At 38.8% G+C, this 20,842-nt stretch overlaps 1 protein-coding gene across 1 annotated transcript in view; it reads right to left on the reverse strand.

Annotated features, from left to right (window-relative positions):
• The window catches only part of LOC103591754 (XK-related protein 4-like), a gene marked incomplete at its 3' end in the record, with an annotated part of 386,061 nt that extends 365,639 nt beyond the window's left edge, over positions 1–20,422 (reverse strand). The window contains exon 1 of the mRNA XM_008574266.1: positions 20,227–20,422. Coding sequence (XP_008572488.1) covers positions 20,227–20,422 — 196 coding nt within the window. The remainder of the gene's footprint in view (positions 1–20,226) is intronic.
• Between the last annotated feature and the right edge of the window lie 420 nt (positions 20,423–20,842).

Here is a 20,842-nt window from a genome sequence, read left to right on the forward strand (position 1 = left end):
TTTTTTTTTTTTAAGGAACCTTTGAGGTTTTTTACACATAGGATCATGTCATCTGTAAATAGAAATAATTTTACTTCCTTTCTGATTTGAATGCCTTTTACTCTTTTTCTTGTTTGATTATTCTTTTTAGCAGTTACAGTATTATGTTGAATTGAAGTTGCAAGAGTAAGCATGCTTGCTTTGTATTAGATCTTGGTGAAAATGTTTCAGTTTTCCCCCATTGATTATAGTGTTGGCCGTGGGTTTCTCATAAATGGCTTTTATCATACTGTGGAACTTTCTTTCTATACCTAAACAGTTGAGAGTTTTTTTTTTTTTATCAAGAAAGATGTTAAGCTTTATCAAATGTATTTTCTGCATCAATTGAGATGATCATGTGGGTTTTATCTTTAATTTTATTAATGTGGTATATTAAACTGATTGATTTGTGTATGTTAAGCCAGCCTTATATGCCAGGAATAAATACTGCTTTGTCATGATAGGTAATCTTCTCGATAATGTTGTTGGATTCAGTTTGCTAATATTTTATTGAGAATTTTTGTAATAATGTCATGTTAACCCATTTCTGTTGCTTATAACAGAATACCCAAAACCAGGTAATGTATGAAGCAATGAAATTTATTTCTTCCAGTTTCAGAGGCTGGGAAGTCTAAAGTCCAGGGAACACATCAAGTGAAAGCCTTGTTGGTGGGTGGTGACTCTTCCTAGCAATGCAGGGTGTCACATTGCGAATGGCTTGAGCAAGAAAAAGAGAGTAAGCTTCTCACTTGCTCTTCTCATAAAGCCATCAGAACCACACTCGTTACTTCATGAGTGGGTCAATCCATTCACAAGGGCACAGCCCTCAAAATCTAATCACCTTCTTAATACTGTCACAGTGGAAATAAAGTTTCTAATACATGAGACTTTGGGGGACACATTCAACCCGTTTTCATGTAAGAAAGCCATGACCCACAACTCAGGTGATTTGTCCAAAATCATGGAATTCAACTTTATTCTACCTCATCTGGCTGCAAACTTTTTGGTTTTTCTAGCAGACTACTACTCTACATAAGCATTTTCCCCTTTAGAAAGTTTTCTTCCTTTCCTTTGAAATGAATCAAACTTATTATAACTTTTGTGAATGTGAATGGGATATTTTCACATTTATAGGCATTTTTCGAACTTTGGTACTGTCATTTGAACTTTTCTTGCCAAAGCAGAACTTTGAACCTTATACAAGTTACCTCATTATGTCCAATACTATACAGTCAAGTGGATTTCTAAAGTTGTGCAATAATGATTTGTTTCCTCCCCTCTCTTATTGGAATTCTTCTTTCTCTAGGACCTAAGTGTGTCCTTTCCCACATGGGGATGCCCAGTAGTGACATTTGCACTTCCTGGGCTTCTGGGTGAGCTGGAGTAGAGTCCCAGGAGTACCTTGCAGCTCCATGCCCAGGTGCTGAATATCTGGGCCATGATTTTCCTGCTGACATAAAGGCTTCCCATGCTTCCAGTGATCTTTACTGCATACATTTCCCCCCAACTCTTCCCATTTACTTTAAGGACGTATTTGATTTGCTAATATAGACAATAATATAATGTGGTTTTCCCAGTTCAACATCCTCCAGGACAAAAAAAGCACAAGAGCAACAACAAAAACACCCGGAATTGTGATCAAGCTTTTGAAAAGAGAATTGTAAAAACATAATTAATTCAGACAAAAGAAAATGAAATGCATTTTCTAGAGAGAGTGAAAGGTAGAATACCTTTTTGCCTTTTTCTAGATGTGGCTTCTGATTAGAGAGAAGGTCCCTGTGTCTCTGCAGCTTCCAGAGATGAAAATTGTAGGGTGAACTAAACTCTCCAAGCCAGGAAAATGGCTAGAAATCAGTGTCACCTGATCCATGACCACTGACTTGTGGTGAGAAAAAGATATATAGCTTACTGTTCTAAATATAATTTAGGAATTTGCTTCTAAACATGGTACCATCACAACCAAATGAAAGTTAAAACAATTCTCATAAAGAAGTAACATGAGCTCCAAGTTTTTATTACAACTTTAATGATTGTAATATAACAATATTTAAATGAAATATGCTTTATTTCAAAGATCTATAATACAGTTTCATATGTACTTGCAGATTAATATTTATAACATATTAGATTCTGCCATATAGAAAGAACTTTGCTTTTTAGTAAAATTCATTTTGGTTCTTGAAGTTTTAGAGAACAAAACATTTAAGAAAAGATAAATTTTGAGAAATAAATGTAAACTTAAAAGTTTGTAACAGCTATTCAGCAAGTCTATAAATTATGGATATTTTACGTATTAATTCAGTTGAATATTTATTGAATCTAAACTTTGTGCCACACACTGTATTTGGTGCTTAGAATGCAGAGTAGATTGAATCAAAATTGCTGTTTCTGTGGTTAAAAAGAGTTAATAACAATTTAAACAGTAATTTGACATGATTTAAACTTTAGTTAAATGTAATCCTTGTCCTTGTCGGTATCAGTCTGTTAAAGAAGACAGACTAATAAATAAATACGTGCAGGGCAAATAATTAGAGGGGATTTTTAATTTTTAATGAAAAGTTGTAGTTTTCAAAAAATAGGAGTAGTCTGGGTGGTGTGGTAACAGATGGAGCAGGTTGCGGTGGATGAGAACATTTAATAGCAGTTGAAGGAGTGCAGACAGGAAACGCAGTATATCAAGTTTTAAAGCTTGGCTGTCAAGCTGAGAACATCAGTTGAATGTGGGAGTTGGTATAGTTCAGGACTTATTTGTATGTTTGTTTTTCTTTCAAGATGGGAGAGGGATGTTTACTGCCATGAACAAGTGGTCCAGAGGAAGGTTAGGAGAACGACCCTGCAGAGGCTGGCGCGAGAGTCTCTGGCATGGACAGTGTCCTTGAGTCACATGATCCTGTGAACTGTGCACATGCCTCAAGTAGGAGGCACGCAACAAATGTTCCTCCAACTGAGAGAAAAACAGTGCTAGAGTGTTTCCATCTAATTTGTGATGGTTCCTTATTCCTCTCTATGGAACATAGCTGATGAGAGCCAATTCTGGAGAAAAATTTTTTAAATTTTACTTTTAAATGCTTTCAGTAAACAATGTTAAGAGGAAAGGAAAAGCAAGGAAAGGGAAACATATTTTAAAAGACTGAACAGAGCCCAAAGCATAGTAAAAGAATAATTTGGGGTAGAAGCAGGAAAGAGAGCTGAGCCGTCCACAGAGAAAATGAGACAATAAGGAGTGATGAATGAGGACGTGGATAAGAAAAGTTATCACAGACGAAAACAATGAAAAAATGAGAGAGGCTTTTTGAAGCTCTGCCGTCCACAGAGAAAATGAGACAATAAGGAGTGATGAATGAGGACATGGATAAGAAAAGTTATCACAGACGAAAACAATGAAAAAATGAGAGAGGCTTTTTGAAGCTCACAGCAAAGGCAGCAAGAAAACTATTAGTCCCCGTTGACAGAAAGAATGTTGTTATTAATTGCTCGGTGGAATATAATGGCTGTCCTCTTATTTGACAGAAAGCTAATCCATGAAATGTGTGCATGGAGAATTAACAGACAGTTGCAGGACACTGTGCTCTGCAGACGAGGCAAGATCTAGAAGGAGGGCCACAGGCAGGGTGAGCATTAGGGCTGGAGAATCTCACTTCCAGAGGTACCGTGAGAGAGAGTGGAGTGGAGGGACCTGAGCAGCCAAGGAACAGAAATTCTTCTAAAGTTAATTTTTAAAGTTAAAATAAATAAAAGAAAATTTTGGATGGGTCTTTATATAATCCATGATTGGTTTCCAAATATTTCAGGCCTATTCAACTCTTTTTTCATGTTTATATTTTCCCTTCGTGGAAAACGCTCTTTAAAGGGCAAAGCTCATAAATGACCCTAATGCATAAGGAGCTGCTCTGCTTAGAGCCTGTGGGGACTCAGGGTGCTGCCATCTCAGTCCCCTCCTCTTCCATCCTTTTCTCCACTCTCCTGTCTAGTAAGACATTTACTTAGCCTTTAAAAAATGATCCTTATTTTTAAACACTGTATTTATTGTGTGTCAAAGTAACCCCCCAATCCTCATTCCGCCCATCCCCCTCAGATCTCCCCTAGATCCAGCTTCCCTGGAGGCTTGGACCAGTGGGTCACCAAGTGTGTCCAGACCACCAGCAAGTGTGCGCTGGCTTCTGGTGGTGCCAAGCGTGTGTGTGAATTACGCATGTTTGTTAACTACTTCACGGAGGGGCACTGCTGTGCTAAACACATTCCATTTCCAGTGTCTCTCATCTTGTCACCAATGGGTGGAGAACTGGATTTACTAAAAGCTGGAACTCATTCACTCTCTGTCTGATATCCCAGAGATGTGATCAAGTAAACTTGAGTTATTTCTTTTTTTTTTTTTTTCCTTTTTTTTTTTTGTCTTTTTTCGTGTCCGGCAACGGATCGCAACCCTCAGTGTCGCGCCCGTACCGGACCGGGACCGGCAACGGGATCGCAACCCTCTGTGTTGCGCCCAAACCTCGCTCAGCCAGTGAGCGGGAACCGGTCTGTATGTGGGATCCGAACCCTCGGCGGGAGCGCCGCCACACTTCCCAAGCGGCGCACTATCCAGTGTGCCACCGGGCCGGCCCTAAACTTGAGTTATTTCTTAAGCATCGTACCAACATATTTAAAGACATGGACTTGACTCCAATGGATCTAGGTTCAAATCCTCACAAGAGCCATTACCAGCCACAAGAGTTTAGAAGAGTGACTTGACCTTTCTGGGTCCCAGTTTCAACAAATGCACAAAGGAGGTGATAATCCCTGTGTGTAGCACTGTTGTACTAAAGACGATGTAGGTCAAATTCCTAGCACTGTGCCTGGCTCAGGAGAACGACTTAATACATATTATTAATATTATTTTTATATGAAGGCCTATATTTTCTCAATTTTTCTAGAAAGTTAGAGTTCCCAAAAGACTGTCTTAGTGCAGCCTCAAGGGTCCTGAAGAAATGGCTCACGACAGGCAACACATTAGCGTTAGTGTAATGCACATGGCAGAGCTGCCTGCTTGAGAGCACACTGAAGGTGGTCGATACTCTTAGCACCAGTACTTCCCTGTCATAACATTCTACTTAAACAATCGGGAGCCAAATAAGAAGACTTTAATGAGTTAGCATATTGTTAGCATAATGCAGTAACTGCTTGCAAGGCGACTTTGAACTGGGGTTGGAAATTTGAAGTGGATGATTTTTCTTAAAAGGCGACTCTGCTTTTTGGCAACCATCCACTGACAGCATGTTACTTTTGTTTTCTTTGTCAAGCATAGAAAAAAAACAGGAAGCACAAAATCAATTTGCACTGGGGGTGGGGTAGGAGAGAACAGGCAGAAAAGTGGGCTGTTTCTCGTGGTAGGTAGGGTCTGATCTACATGAAGTGACAAGAGATCGCCCTGTACTCGACCTGGGTCTCCCACTGGGCTGCTCCTTTGAGCATTTTTGGACACACAAAGAAATCCTTCTGTACATATAGGATTTCTGGCTCCCTCCCTAGGACCCGGCTTTTTAACAAATGTCTGCCGGTGGTGTACAGGACCATGGAGTAAGTGGGCGATGAGTACTGAGACATGGGCGTAGGCACAGTTTTGCAATGAATTAGCTATGTGGCCTTGATAAAATAAACTCCGTTTCTCCATCTGTAGGAGTAATGAAGAAGCAGCAGCATTTCACACTCAAATCCAACCAAGGAATGTACTGTGAGAAAACAGCAGAGGTGACCAGAGAGGATGGCTTAGGCTGTGGCCAGTGGAGGACCTCATGCCCCATCTAAAGACATTCAAATTCCATTTTAAAAAAGTCATGTTCCAAGAGAGAATGTACCTACTGGCTGCCAATTCTAGACCTCTGGACCAGATGATGTGTAAGGTCTTTCCTAGTTCTGTGACTTGGGCCACCCCGGCACCAGAAAGCAGCACTAGAGGACAGCGAAGGGTGTGAAAGTACAGAGACTTGCCACATAACTTTTAGCTATGCATTATAAGAAAAGCTGGATGAGCTTGCTTTAGTTATACTAACCCACTAACCCTAAAACAAAACCTAAGTGAATTCTAGCTTAATTAGAATTAAATCTAGGAGTAATAGATGGCTTTTCAGGAATTTTTAATCATACAAAAAAATGTAGTTTGTTGAGTAAAATGTCTATTAGATGACGCTAGCTTCCACAGTCATTTATCACCTGCAGTGTGCTAGATTTATACCTACCAGACAGGGCTTCCCTTAATGGCCATTCGGCAGGGACCCAACCCATCTGTCTCCATCAAAAGGAAGAGGAAGTGCTTTATTTATTGTGGAGTGACTATAAGTGTCTATTGTTGCTTTACTCTGCATTTCATTTTCATTTAGAATAATGAACACAGATGTGCTGCTCCCCAAACTCTTCAGCCTGAGCACCACTTTATTGAGCATTCCCGAGTCAGAGGGTCAACCCATCTGTCTCCATCAAAAGGAAGAGGAAGTGCCTTATTTATTGTGGAGTGACTATAAGTGTCTATTGTTGCTTTACTCTGCATTTAGAATAATGAACACAGAGGTGCTGCTCCCCAAACTCTTCAGCCTGAGCACCACTTTATTGAGCATTCCCGAGTCAGAGGGATAAGAACTTAGAAGGCAATCACCCACATCGTCATCTGGTCAGACAAGTCTCTCAATTAAATAAATAAATAAATAAAAACACTTTAAAGGGCCCCTCAATTCTGAAACACAGGGTGTCAATATAGACAGTGAGTTCCATAAAACATCATAGCCAAATTAAGATTATTTTTTTTTAAACTTTTTTGTTTTGAAATGATTATGGATTTGTAGGAAAATGCAAGGATAGCAAAGAGGACCTGTTTATCCTTTACCCACTTTCCGTCACTGGTTCCCTCTGACATAGAGGACAGTAGCAGACTAGGACACCAACATTGCTATAACAGACTTGCACTGTCTGTGCCACGTCATCATCTGTGTAGCTTCTGTAGCCACCCCCGCAACCGAGATGCACAAGAACCCCATCCCCACAAAGCTCTCCCTGCGGTGCCTCTGTGGTCACACCCACCACCCCACTCCCCACCATCCCTATCCCTGGCATTAATTTGTTCCCCACCTCATTGTGCCTATGGTATATAAATGGAATCATACAGCAAATACATGGCTTGTTTACACTGAATTTGTCTTCATTTGGCATAATGTCCTTGAGATCTATCCAAGTGGTTCCATTCCTTTTTATTTTTGCCCATGCTCTTCTATTGCTGAGCAGTATTCCATATTATGGGTTGGTGTAACCGTTTACCTATTATACGACCTGTTTGTTGTTCCCACATTGGGGCTACATGAACAATCATATATGGGTTTCTGTGTGGACATAAGTTTTTATTCCTCTTTGATAAATGCCCAGAAGGGCAATTGCTGGGTCATATGTAAAGTGTATATTTAGTTTTTTAAAACAAACTGTCAAACTAATTTCCAACATAGCTCTACCATTTTACATTCCCACCAGCAAAGTATGAGATCCATTTTCTCTCTGTCCCCACAGGCATTTGGTATTGTCACTATTTTTTCATTTTGGTTGTTCTAATGGGTATGTAGTGATGTCTCATAATGGACTTAATTTGCATTTCTCTAATGCACAATATCTTTTAATGTGCTTATTTGCCTTCCATGTGTCTTCTCCAGTGAAGTGCATCTTCATGTTGTCTATTTTCTAATTAGATTGGTTTTTTGTTTGTTTGTTTTTTACTGTTGAGTTTTGAGAGTTCTTTATACAGTCCGAAGGTGAGTCCTTTAACATGCACATGGTTTACAAATATTTTCTCCCAGTCTTTCAAAGAGTAAAAGTTTTTAATTCTGATGAAGTCCAATTTATCATTTTTTCTTTTATGGATCATGTTGTTCATGTCTAAAAACTCTTAGTGAAACCCTACGTCCCAATGTTTTTCCCCTGTTTTCTTCTAAATGTGTTATTTTTTAAACCTATGATCCATTTTGAGTTTTTGATTTTCACATGGTATTAGGTTTAGGTTGAAGTTTATGTATTTCTTTTTTACTTACAGATGTCCAATTGCTCCAATGCCATTTGCTGAAAAGGTTTTTCTTCCTCCATTGAGGGCCTCGGCCACACCACCCAATGTCTGCATCCAGCCCAGCAACAACCACCAGGCCACCGACAGAAGTGCCTTGGGCTTCCAGGGTGGGGAGTGCTGAGGGCCTCAGCCATGCCACCCCCCAAAGTTCACATTCAGCCAAGCCACCACTGAGCCACCACCAGAGGCCTCCTGGGCTCCCCTGCCAGAATCAGGGGGGTGCCATGGGCCTCCACCATGCCCCTTCCCCTTCCTCTTCCTTTCACCCTATCCCCCTCTCCCTTCTCCTCTCCTCCTCCCAACTGTTCTGCAACAACATCTCAGAATGTAAAATAATAATAATAATAATAACTAATTTAAAAATTTTTTTACTGTTATTTTCATGATAGTTGTAGGTTTTTTGTAGATGTTCTTTGTCAAGTTCAGGAACTTCCCATCTATTTCTAGTTTTCTGAGATTTTAATCACAAATGAATATTGAATTTTGTCAAATGATTTTTCTGCATCAATTGATAGGATGATGTGATTTTACGTTAATATGGCTGACTAAATTATTGACTTTTAAATACTGAATCAGCATTGTATCCCTGGAATAAACTCCATTCGGTCAAGGTACTGTACATCTAAATAATTATATTGCTGAATTATATTTACTAACATTTTGTTAAGAATTTTGGGGTCTATATCTATGTGGTGTATTGGTCTGGTCTGTAGTCTTTTGTTTTGTTTTGCTCTTTGTCTGGTTTTGGTATCAGCTTCATAAAATGAATTGGCAAGTGTTCTGTCTTCTGTTTCTGGAAGATAGTGTGTGGCATCGATGTCAATTCTCCTTTAAATGTTTCATAGAATTCTCTAGTGAAACCATCTGGGCCTGGAGATACAATTTTTGTGAGGTTTTTAATTACAAGTACAATTTCTTTAATGGGGGGGCTATTCAAATTACTTAATTCATATTGTATGAGTTTTGGTAATTTACGTTTTTTGAAAATTGCTCCATTTCATCTAAGTTGTCAAGTTTATATTTGTAGAATTGTGCATAGCATTCCCTTATAAAATTTTTGATATCTGTAGGGTCTGCAGTGATAACCTAGGCTTCATTCCTGACTTTGTTAATTTGTGCTCTTCTGGTTTTTTTGTCAATCTTGCTAAAGGTTTGACAATTTTATTAGCTTTTCTAAGAACCAGATTTTCATTTCATTGATTTTCTTTCTCTATTTTTTTTTTTTTCTGTTTCAACTTCATTGATTTATACTGTTTAGTATTTCTTTTCTTCTTGCTTGGGTTCATTTTGATCTTCTATTTCTTGGTTTTTGGGGTGAAACCTTAGATTATTAACTTTATACTCATACTTTTCCTTTTTTCTAATTTGAGCATTTAGTGTTATAAATTTTTTTCAGCATTTCTTCTCCTGTGTTCCACAAATTTTGATATTCTGTATTTTAATTTCCATTCAATTAAAATGTAATTTTTGTTTTTTCTCTGACTTCTTTATTGACTTATGGCTTATTTAGAAGTCTGTTATTTAGTGTCCAAGAGTTTAGAGATTTTCCTGTTACTTTGTTTTTGATTTCTAGTTTGGTTTCGCTGTGGTCAGAGTATGCTCTCTACATGATTTGAATTCTTTTAAATCTGTTGAGGTTTGTTTTGTGGATCAGAATATATTTTATCTTGGTATATGTTCCTGGGGCAATTGAAAAGAATGTATATTCTGTTATTGTGTGAGGTGTTCTATACATGTCAGTTGATATGTTATCCTTCTTCACTCTTGCTGATTTTCTCTGTCATTTGCTGAGAGAGGGGTGTTGATATTTCCAGATATAACTGTGGATTTTTCGATTTATCCTCTTTTCCTATCAGTTTTTGCTTCACATATTCTACCATTCTGCTGTTTGGTGCATACACCAGGATTGCTATGCTTTTTGGTGGACTGATCTTTTATCATTATGTAATGGCCCCCTCTGTCCCTGTAATTTTCTTTGCCCTGAAGTCTACTTTATCTAACGTTAATATATCCATTCCACTTAATTTGTATTAGTATTTTCATGGTGTATCTTTTTCCATCCTTTTATGTTAACATACCAATATGATTACATTTGAAGTGAGTTTTTACAGACTGTATATAGTTAAATTAAATTTGCCAATCTCTGTCCTTGAATTAGTATATCTAGGCCATTAACATCTAATATAGGTTTTTGTCCTCTTGGAGGTTATATCTGTCATTTTATTTTTTTGTTTTCTGTTTGTTCTGTTTTTTTTGTTTTGTTTTGTTTTGCTTTGTTTTTCTGTTTCCTTTTTCTAACTTCCTTTTGCGTTAACTAAATTTTTTTCCTTTTTTAGAATTCTAGTTTTGATTTATCTATAGTGTTTTTGAGTGTATCTCCTTATATAGCTTTTAATACAAAGAATTTTTAGTGGCTTATCTATTTTATATATCTATCTATATCTATATCTATCTATCTATCTATCTATCTATCTATCTATCTATCTATTCATACCTTAGTATCCATGGGGGATTGGTTCCAGGATACCAAAATCTGAGGATGTTCAAGTACTTGATATAAAATGGCATAGTATTTGCATGTAACTTATGCACATCCTCCTGTATACTTTAAATCATTTATAGATTATTATAATACCTAATGCAATGTAAATGCTATATAAATAATTGTTATACTAGAGAATGACATGAAAAAAAGTCTGTAAATGGTCAGTACAGATGCATTTTTTTCCTAATATTTTTGATCGGTTGTTGATTGAATCCATGGATGTGCAACCCATAAATATAGAAGGCTGACTGTGTGTGTGTGTGTGTGTATAATTCATGGAAAAATAGAACTAAAAAATAATACAAATCTTTCCATGAACTTCTTAAAGTACCCTCATGTGTGTCTTATCTCAGTCTTCTGATTCTACAAGCTTGAGAAAAATATAGAAATCTTTCTTCCTTTTACATCCCTTACTCTCCTCATTTATAATATAATTGTTTATGTATGAAGGGTCTTCAAAAAAAGTTCACGGAAAGATTTGTATCTCTTTTAATTCTATTTTTCCATGAACTTTTTGGAATACTTCTACATACACTGAGAATCATATCAGTGTTATAATATTTGCTTCAACTGTCAAACATAATTTAGAAAACTCAAGAGGAGAAGAAAATAAATATTCATCCATATTTTTCTTTACTTTTTTTCTTTCTTTGTCCTCATGTTTCAAAAAGTCCTTCATTCATCATTGTCTTTCTGTTTAAAGAACTTCTTTTAGCCACTCTTTTAAGGTAGGTCTGCCAGAAATTATCTTAGTTTTTCTTCATCTGAGAATGTCTTAATTTTTCCCTTCATCCCTGAAGGACATTTTCACTGGATATAAAATTCTGGTTGACACTTCTTTTATTTCAGCATTTGAAAATACTGTGCCACATTCTCTAGTTTCCACGATTTCTGATGAGAATTCCACTGTTATTCAAATTGCTTTTCCTTTAGAAGTAAGGTTTTTCTCTCTCTCACTGCCTTCAAGTTTTTTGTTTGTTTTTGCTTTTGAGAAGTTTGACAATGGTGTGTCTTTGTATGAATTTCTTTGACTTTATCCTGTTTGGAGTTCTCAAATCTCCTTAAATCTGTAGGTATATGTCTTTTGCCAAGTTTGGGGGATTTTAAGCCATTATTTCTTCAAATACTTTTAGCTCCTTTTCTCTGGGAACTCTAATGACATAAACATTAGATCTTTATTGTTATAGTTCTCCAAGTCCCTGAGCCTCAGATCAATTTATTTTCAGTCTTTTTTTTCTCTGTTGTTCAGGTTGGGTAGTTTCTCTTGTTCTTTAAGTTCACTGATTCTTTCCTTTGTCATCTCCATTCTGCTCTTGTGCCATCCACTGAGTTTCTTTATTTTTAGTGCTAAAATTCCCTTTTGGTTTTCTATCTTTTATTTCTTTGCTGAGATTTCCTAATTTTTCATTTATTTCAAGTGTGTTTGTAATTGCTTGTTAGGTCATTTTAACCACGACTGCTTTAAAATCCTTGTTAGATAATTCTAACATCACTGCCATCATGGTGTTTTCGTCTATTGATTTTTTTCTCTTGTTCAAGTTCTTAGTATGATGAGTGATTTTTAATTGAAACCTAGACACTTTGAGTATTATGTTATAAGACTCTGGATCTTATTTAAATCTTCTGTTGCATATGGCCTCTTCTGACACCACTCTAGCAGCAGTGGGGGCAGGTCACTGTCTCACTACTGCTGGGTAGTGGGTAGAAGCATAGTTTCCCCCTTGACCTGTATTGACACTGAAGGTGTGGTAAGCCTCATTACTTCTGGATATGGTGGGAGTTTCTGCCCACTGCTACATCTCCACAGATGTCACCCTGGTGGGAGGGGGCAAGAATGCCTTGCTACTGCACCCCATATGGCCTCCACGTATACCATAGGGAAAGGGTAACCTTGCAGCCCCTGACGGTGGTGAAAGTCCTGACTGTACACTAATCCTCCTCTGCTGTTACCTCAGGAAAGGGATGGAAGGACACCTCACTACTGCCAGGAGAGGTGGAAGTCCAGCATCCTAGTGTAGTCTCTATCATCACCTCATAGCCACCCAGCGAGGATGGAAGTTTTGGCTTTCTGCTCATTTTTCTCTGATATCATGCTGTCCAGGGAATTGGTGCAATTTATTGTAGCCTGGAGAGGATGGAAGTATGGTCTCTCCACTCAGCCTTTGGTGGGAGGGATGGAAAAGCAGTCATATATTTTTTCTGGGGTATCTGGCTGGAGTAGAGTAGTTATTGCCTAAAAGTTTTTCTGTCTTTCTGGGCTGCCTCATCCCAGGTTATTTGACTAGAGAGAGCAGGGTTTTTACTGGGGCTTTCTTTCATCTACGCTGTTGGCATTTCCAGTTTGCTAACTTCTCCAGTATTCGGTCTGGGAAATATGAGGCAAAAGGAAAACTAGGGAATTTACCTCCACATTACTCCTCTGGTCCTGAAATCCTTAGCCAGTCTTCCTTCTCTCCACCTTTCAGAGTCTTCTATGGTTGTTCCACATACAATATCCAGGGTTTTTCATTCTACGTAGTGGCAAAAATATGAAAAAATATTTATACTACATCTTTCTGGAAGCAAACACTCCCCCCCATTAGGCTTTTCATATTTTCATATTTATCCACATTTTTCACATTTGTGCACTGACTTTTCTTGAAACTTTATGTATATTTTCCACGTGTAAGGATACCGTGGGCACTCAAGTGGAGGGGGAGGGGGGGAAGCATTCCCTAGCAATATGGCGCCCTTCCGGGTTCTTCTCTGCAGTAGAAGCCCACCGGTGCCAGACCTCAACCAGTCACAGGTCAAGGCTCACCTCCCGCCCAGCCACGTCCAATCAGCTACCGCCCATACACCCCCTATCCAAACCCAGAACGCAGCTCCCTATAAATATATGTGCAGTCCTTGTATAAAGTGGAACTTCTCTGGCGAACTGTCAGCTCGGGTCCTGTCGTCTTATGTACACCCCCTATCCAAACCCAGAACGCAGCTCCCTATAAATATATGCGCAGTCCTTGTATAAAGTGGAACTTCTCTGGCGAACTGTCAGCTCGGGTCCTGTCGTCTTATCAGCTCGGGTCTGTGCACCCTTTCACCATGTGCCTTCTCACCAAATTATATAAGGACATAAAAAGTGTAAGATAAATATTGTTTTTATTATAAAAACTGTGATAGCCAAGAAAGATCAGAAAAAGAAAATACATTGCAACTTTGTTTGAATCAAGCATCTATTTGGGCAGCACAGCACCCAACAAATTATTCTTTCCAACACTTTAATGCTTCTACTTTAAAGCAGACAGTCAGGCTTTTAGGGTAATTGAGCTGTTTTAGAAACTTAATGTGTTTCTTTTGGTGCAAAAATTATACCAGACAATAACTTCAGGACCCAAGAAATTGTTCTAATAAATAAAAATGTGTATTTTGACTGGCTAATATACTCTAAATGTATTTTCATTTTTGAGTAGCACAAGGAAAATTTAACAGGACCTTCCTACAAAAGGGGATTTTCACATGTCTTAACAGCAAACATGACTAGATTCAATAGTGGTGTCAGTGGTGTATGTCTCACCTGATTTCCAATATTGGTGTCTCAGTGGCAAGGCATTCACAATTTTGCTTTCCTGCATTTTTTAATTGAAAAGGAGATTAAAATCCAAATTAAAGTTTTGGCGGAATAATAACTAAATGACAATGAGCATATGTATTTGTTTGTGGTCAGGCAGTTGAGTATTATTTAGATCAAGATTAAACTGAAAAGTCTACAGTGTGGTTTTCTACTTAACTGTACCCCTCTTGATGCTGTTCTGCAGAGTGAGCTGGTTCTAGAACACACACAATGTTTTGAAAAGCTTTAGATCTGGACACTCACGATTTTTCATCTTTAATTATTTATGTTTAATTTACATAGTTACTGCTCTCACTGGTTTGGATGTGTCTGAGTTAATCAGATATGTTTAATATAAATCTAGCTACTTATACTAGAACAAGATACAATTGTATACAATAAAATACAACTTTTCTTTTATGATTTTGTGTTAAAGTTAGTTAAAGCACTTTGTATTCCTGTAGTCCTAAAAGTACATAATGCCAGAGTTTGCAATATCTATTGTTTTTAAGAATGACTTATTAAACCATCACGACTTATTCAAGATTTTTAATAGCACACAGTCTATAACTTAATTTGCTGTAAGCAGATGACAGTGATTCACTTCCTTTCAAGAAAGTAATAAAATTAAGGCTATATAATTAAAAATTGGATAACAACATACACACTAATAAACACTAACTGACCAGATTACTATGCCATGGAAATAATGCAGAGAATGTATGAAAATATTTTCCTTTTTTTCTTTGGTATAATATAAATGAATCATAAAATCTATAAGAGGTAATCAGTTTGCAGTTGGATCACAAATGGATATTTTGAGAACAGTATTAAACTGATCTAATAAATACCCAGATTTACTCTAATTTCCAATCATGTTTCCTAATTAAGCATGATGAGATGCAGGAATGGTCAGTTCTGTACATGAAGTTGGGTTTTGTGATAAGTTTTACATGCACGGATCAACCAATTAAACCTCACAATCTCTCTCAGTCCATGTAGTTCAGAGAATCTAAGTTTGTTGCGTGAATGCATTATTATCTTTTTCCAAATTCTTCCAATAAATAAGATCTAAAATTGGAAGGAAAATCAAGTACTGCTGACTTCAGCGTTGCCCGTTATGCTGACACTAGTCCAAGCTCTTTTATTTGCTATAAAATGGAAACAATTACAATACTCTCTAACAACAAAAACACTTGGCAATATCATACTTCACTTCAACACTATTTTAGAAAATTATAAACAAATCAATAATTATTATATGAACAATTTTTCAAAAAGAAGAAGCATCACCTGTGATTTTAGTGTAATCGGTGAATATTCTGCTCCATTTCTGAGCACATCTGAGCCAGAACTAGCAGTTGTTCTTTATTCTTCGGTGCCCGCACAATAATCTCTCCCAAGCACCAGCCAAGGTCTTGCCCTCTTTTCACATCTACTGGTTGCAAAAAAACAAAGGCAACTGCTTCCACTCTGAACATGTCCACCTGCCAGAGGTGACGTCATGGTTAGCAAGGATGAAATTCTCAGAGAAGCATGACAAAACTTTCATTCTAGGAAAAACAGCTGACTCCTGACTGGAACAGAGTCATATGTTCCAACCTCCGCTCATTGTGAGACAAGCTTGAGAACTTGTGTTAAGACCATTTTACATACTACTGAGTCTGTAAGCCCTTCCAAGGACATACTGAACCACCTCTGCCCAGAGTTAGAGTTCTTATGATTAGTGCAGGAACCTCTCATCAGAAACCTCTTGGAAAAGGTGCTTCCAAAATCAAGAAAACCACAACTCAATTGATGAATGGTTCCGACTGTTGGATGTCCCTGTTGATGACATAGCACCTGCACTGAGAACATAAACACCTTTGTCATCAAGTTATTTCACATAAGTTCAGTCTAAACTGGTCACTGATTCAAACAAATTATTGTCAGGAAAAAAGAGGGAGAGAAAAATGAACAAATATGCATTGAATACATATTTTTACCATTTAAGCCTCACAACAATCCTGTCAGTCTGATATTATTTTCTCTACTTTTCCACTGAGCATACAGAGATTCAGAAAGATTAAATAATTTGTCTAAATTTGCAAATCTAATAAGTGACACCAAATAATAGAGAAACAACTAAGAGTTTCTAATTTTTAAGTAACAGCTTAAAATTTAAGAAATTTAATTTCTAACACAGTACATTTACATACCCTATGTCATTTCTTATGTAACAGATCAGTTAGTTAAGTCTCACAGGGTTAAGTGATCTGCCCGGTGTCACATGGCTACCGGTCAGGACTGTCGGGTCTGCTCTGCCTCACTCAAAGCCCATTTAGAAAGCAGGTCCCCTGTGCTCTCTGTCCGTGTGACTCTGCACGCTACTTGCTGTTAAGTCACAGTGACTCCTGGCAGTAAATACTTGGAATCAAAATCTCAGTTGTAGAAACTCTAAGCTCTGGGGAATGGCTCAATTTGATTTGAAAATCACACATCATCTATTAAAACAGTATGCTGAACGGTTTGCTAGTAAAATGTAAAGTGGAGACATGGACTGATGGTGTGTGGCCTGCTTGCGTTGATTTGTTGCTTCAGAGGCCATTTACTGTCCTGAAAAGAGGGTGAAGGTGTGGCTTTGCAGGAGCCTCGTCTGAACTCCTCCCAAGCTGGTCTGAGTGGGCCTCATTTTCTCATATACAATTATGTGATTCAGTTTAATAATAAAACTGTGATCCCCCAAATTCTCTTAAAGGCTATTTATAGTATCTAATGAAGCAGTGCTGCTGCTACAGCATTTCTAATAGGTTTCACCCTGAAATACGTGATGCATAAAATCCTTGTATTCCTTACCTTTATCACTCTCCTTCAAAAAAGGGAAAAAGAAAAAGAAAAAACTATTTCCTTTTAAACTTTAAAATATCTTGAGAAAATCACTTTAAGATGTTTTTGAATGTATGTCATTATCCATAAAACCAGATAAATTCTATAAGCCTGAGGCCTAATGCAAAGGGAAGCTATGTTCTAAAGGCATCAGGCAGGAAGTTCAAAGACACTTTGTCAATTTGAAACTTTTTTTTTTTTTTTTGTCCTTTTTGAGACCGGCTGCACTGCACTCAGCCAGTGAGCGCTGTGAGTGCACCGGTCATCCCTATATAGGATCCGAACCCGTGGCGGGAGCACTGCTGCACTCCCGAGTGCGCCACGGGCTCGGCCCAATTTGAAACATTTTTACTGTGTTGATTTGTCAGTCCAGTTAAAGAATTTCAAGATTAAGTGTAGGTCTTTGAGTCACCTGTTTTATAAGGAACTCGTCTGTGGTTGTCCAGACGTGATGTCAGCTGACAATCAGACCTTGTGAGGAGAATAGAGTAGTTTAGTCAGGCCCCCTCACCTCAGGTCCAGTCGGGGGTGGTGCAGCACATTCTTTGTAAACAAGTCATGTGGGCTGGAGTTAATGTGCATGTGCGTCCATGTATTTTTAGCTTGTTTCTTTTCCGGTGTATTGTTCAGAGTGTGTGTGAGGCAGTGGCTCTGAACTGCTGGTTGGCAGAGCTCACATCTAAAATAAAGCTTATTATTTCTTCACCCATGGCTCTAAGAACCTTTTCCTGTTACCTAGCTTATAGACCTGCATGTGAAGGGTTTGTGACCCAGTCTGGACAACAGGCTCGAAGGGTCTGTGAGACCTAGCTCTAGCTCTACAGACCTAATGGCAGTTTATCCTCGAGCACAGAAAACTAAGCAATAGATATGGGAAATAATGGTTGAATAATTGTGTATGCACATGTACATACCACATTTCATTATTTAAGCAACACAAAAATTAATAAACTTTCTCTCTACATATTTAATTTAGAATATCCAAATGGAGAACATTTTTAAAAATAACAGAAAAGATTTAGCCATTTGATCTTTTATTTATTGCCAGGCTCTCGTTGGACTTACTCACTCAACATCGTATTTATGAAGTACATGAAGTCTACCATGAGGTATCCCTGAAGAACCTGCCAATAAAAGAACTCTTAATCTCTTTCTGAGGTTAAAGTACAAAATCAAAATATAATGAATTGGGTTAGAGATCCATAAGGTCATCTTGGTGAGAGATGAGGGCTGCTGTCCTATGAAGATTTGATTGCAACCAACTGAATGTGTGAACACTGGCTGGTCAGCAAGGAGAGGGCTTGGCCACCAATGAAGATGGCAGCAAGAAACCATGGCTGCTACTTCCAAAGCTGTCTGCATCCATCCTCACAATCCGAGGGGTGTGCAGTATATCAGGAAATACATCTTCTGTCTTTGCCCCCAGGTCCTAGCACAGAGCTCCTAAAACCCTGGGAATTTCCTGTGTGAAAAGGGTAACAGGAGCAAGCCCCTTTCAACCATACCTGAGTTTATGCTAATAAAGTGGCTCTTGGTAGACCCCTAGGTAGCTTCAGGATGGGGGCTGATCACCAGAAGGACCAAGCCATGATCGGGGAATTGGAACTTTCAAACCCAACCCCAACCCCTAGGGAAGGGAGAAAGGCTGGAGATTAAGTTAATCGCCAATAGCTTTACTTAGTCATGTTTATTTAATGAAACCTCCATAAAAACCCCTCAAAGACAGGGTTCAGAGAGCTTTTGGCGTGGTGAACACATCGAAGTGCTGGAAGGATGGCGCGCCTGGAGAGGGCATAAAAGCCCTTCTCCGACCACCCTCCCCAACCCTCCCCTCCATGCATCTCTTCCATTTGGCTATTCCTGAATTGTATCCTTTATAATAAACCAGTAAATTTAAGTGTTTCCCTGAGTTCTGTGAGTTGTTATAGTGAACTATGAAACTGAATAGGGGATTGTAGGAGCCTCTGAATCTTTAGCCATATCAGACAGAAGTGTAAGTACCCCGAGGAGCTGGGACTTGTGATTGGTATGTAAAGTGAGGACAGTCTTGAACTGAGCCCATTAACTTGTGGGGTCTGCACTAACTCTGGACAGTTAATGTGTCAGTCTGCTTGGGTAACCATAACGAATACCATACACTGGGTGGCTTCAACAAAAGAAATGTATTTCCTCACAGTCCTGGGGGCTTGAAGTCCAAGATTAAGGTGCCAGCACAGTTGGTTTCTGGTGAGGGCTCTCTTCCTGGCCTTCTCTCTGCGTCCTCACATGGCCTTTCCTTGGTGTGTGCATGCAGGGGGCCGGGGGGCGGGTGAGAGAGAGAGAGAGAGAGCATTCTGCTGCTCCTTTTAATAAGGACACTAATCCTATTGGACGAAGTCCCCACCTCATTTAACCTTAATTACTTCCTTATTCCAGTCCCCACCTCATTTAACCTTAATTACTTCCTTATTCCAATATGAGGGTACATCAAAAAGTTCTCAGAAAACAGAATCTTTCCATAGACTTTTTGAAGTACGAGTACAGCTACACTGGGGGTTAAGGTCTCAACACATAAATTTGGGTGGGGAGACACAAATACTCAGTGGTGTCTGAGAATTGGAGAATTGTTTTTGGAAAAGAACCATATATTTGATGTCAGGGAAAAAACCACTCAGGTGAAAACAAAGTTCATCTTTGGAAAAAGCTTGTCTTTTGATTGGGAAATCATGTCTGTGGGCTTTTTTGATTTGTGAGTTTAAGGTCTGGGATTTAGACTGCAGAAAGAGGTTGAGATCCTGCAAGTTTAATTGCTCTTCAGCCCCCATTCTGGTGACCCACTCAAGACCTCATCCTCTCAGTTCCCTGGCCTCTTCCTATAGGAAACCCCTCCACCTCAGCCACACTCTTTCACAGTCACTCTCTGGACTTGTCACCACTTGAAACTGATCCACCCCCGAGTGTCCCGCATTCTCCGCATGTTTCCCGGCCTTCCATGCCCTCATTCCTGTTCCACTGTGCAGTGCTTCACCTGTGGTGGCCTCCGAGAATGCCTTGACAGGGTCCCCATCATTTACCTTCCCTTCCGCTTTCTTTGTTTCCTTCTTTATTCAACTCTGATTCCACAGTCTTCCACTTTAGAAACAGTTCTGTCCATACCCTTTAGGGCTTTTTCCTCTCTTTTATCACCAGGAGAAATGCCTGGATTAACCCTTCTATCTGCTCTGTTCACACCTACACTGCACCTTTGCCACACCTGCAACACCACAAGGCCAACTGTGGTGTCACACAGGTTCAGGACCACCAGCTCGAAGGGCCCGTCACACGGCATCTCTCGACCAACTCCAATGACCATGTCAAAATTTCTCCACTTTTTTCCAATCTGTAACTCCACTCTACTGTCCCTTCCCCAAGCAAAGACTTGACCTTCTACTGAACAGAAGAAGTGGAAGCCATCATTTGAAATATTCTTCAACTTCTACAGCTGTCACCCTGCCTGTGTCTGGACATAACACTGACCTTTTCTCATATTTTATAGAAAATTTCCTGTTGTTCATGAAGTGCTGGGACGTACAGCTCATATTTAGACTCTCTGCTCTTTCACTCTTTCTAGACAATCTCTTTCACCCTTAACTACATCTTCTGCCAAATACTGCTTAAATAATTATAGCCCAGATCTCTCTCTTCCAAGCTCCCGCTGGCACATGCAGCCGAAAACCCAACCTGATGTCTCAAAGGCACTTCAAACTCAGCATGACCAAGACTGGACTCATGA

This window comes from Galeopterus variegatus, unplaced genomic scaffold (assembly GCF_000696425.1).
Source record: "Galeopterus variegatus unplaced genomic scaffold, G_variegatus-3.0.2 Scaffold1025, whole genome shotgun sequence".
NCBI classification, from domain to species: domain Eukaryota; kingdom Metazoa; phylum Chordata; class Mammalia; order Dermoptera; family Cynocephalidae; genus Galeopterus; species Galeopterus variegatus.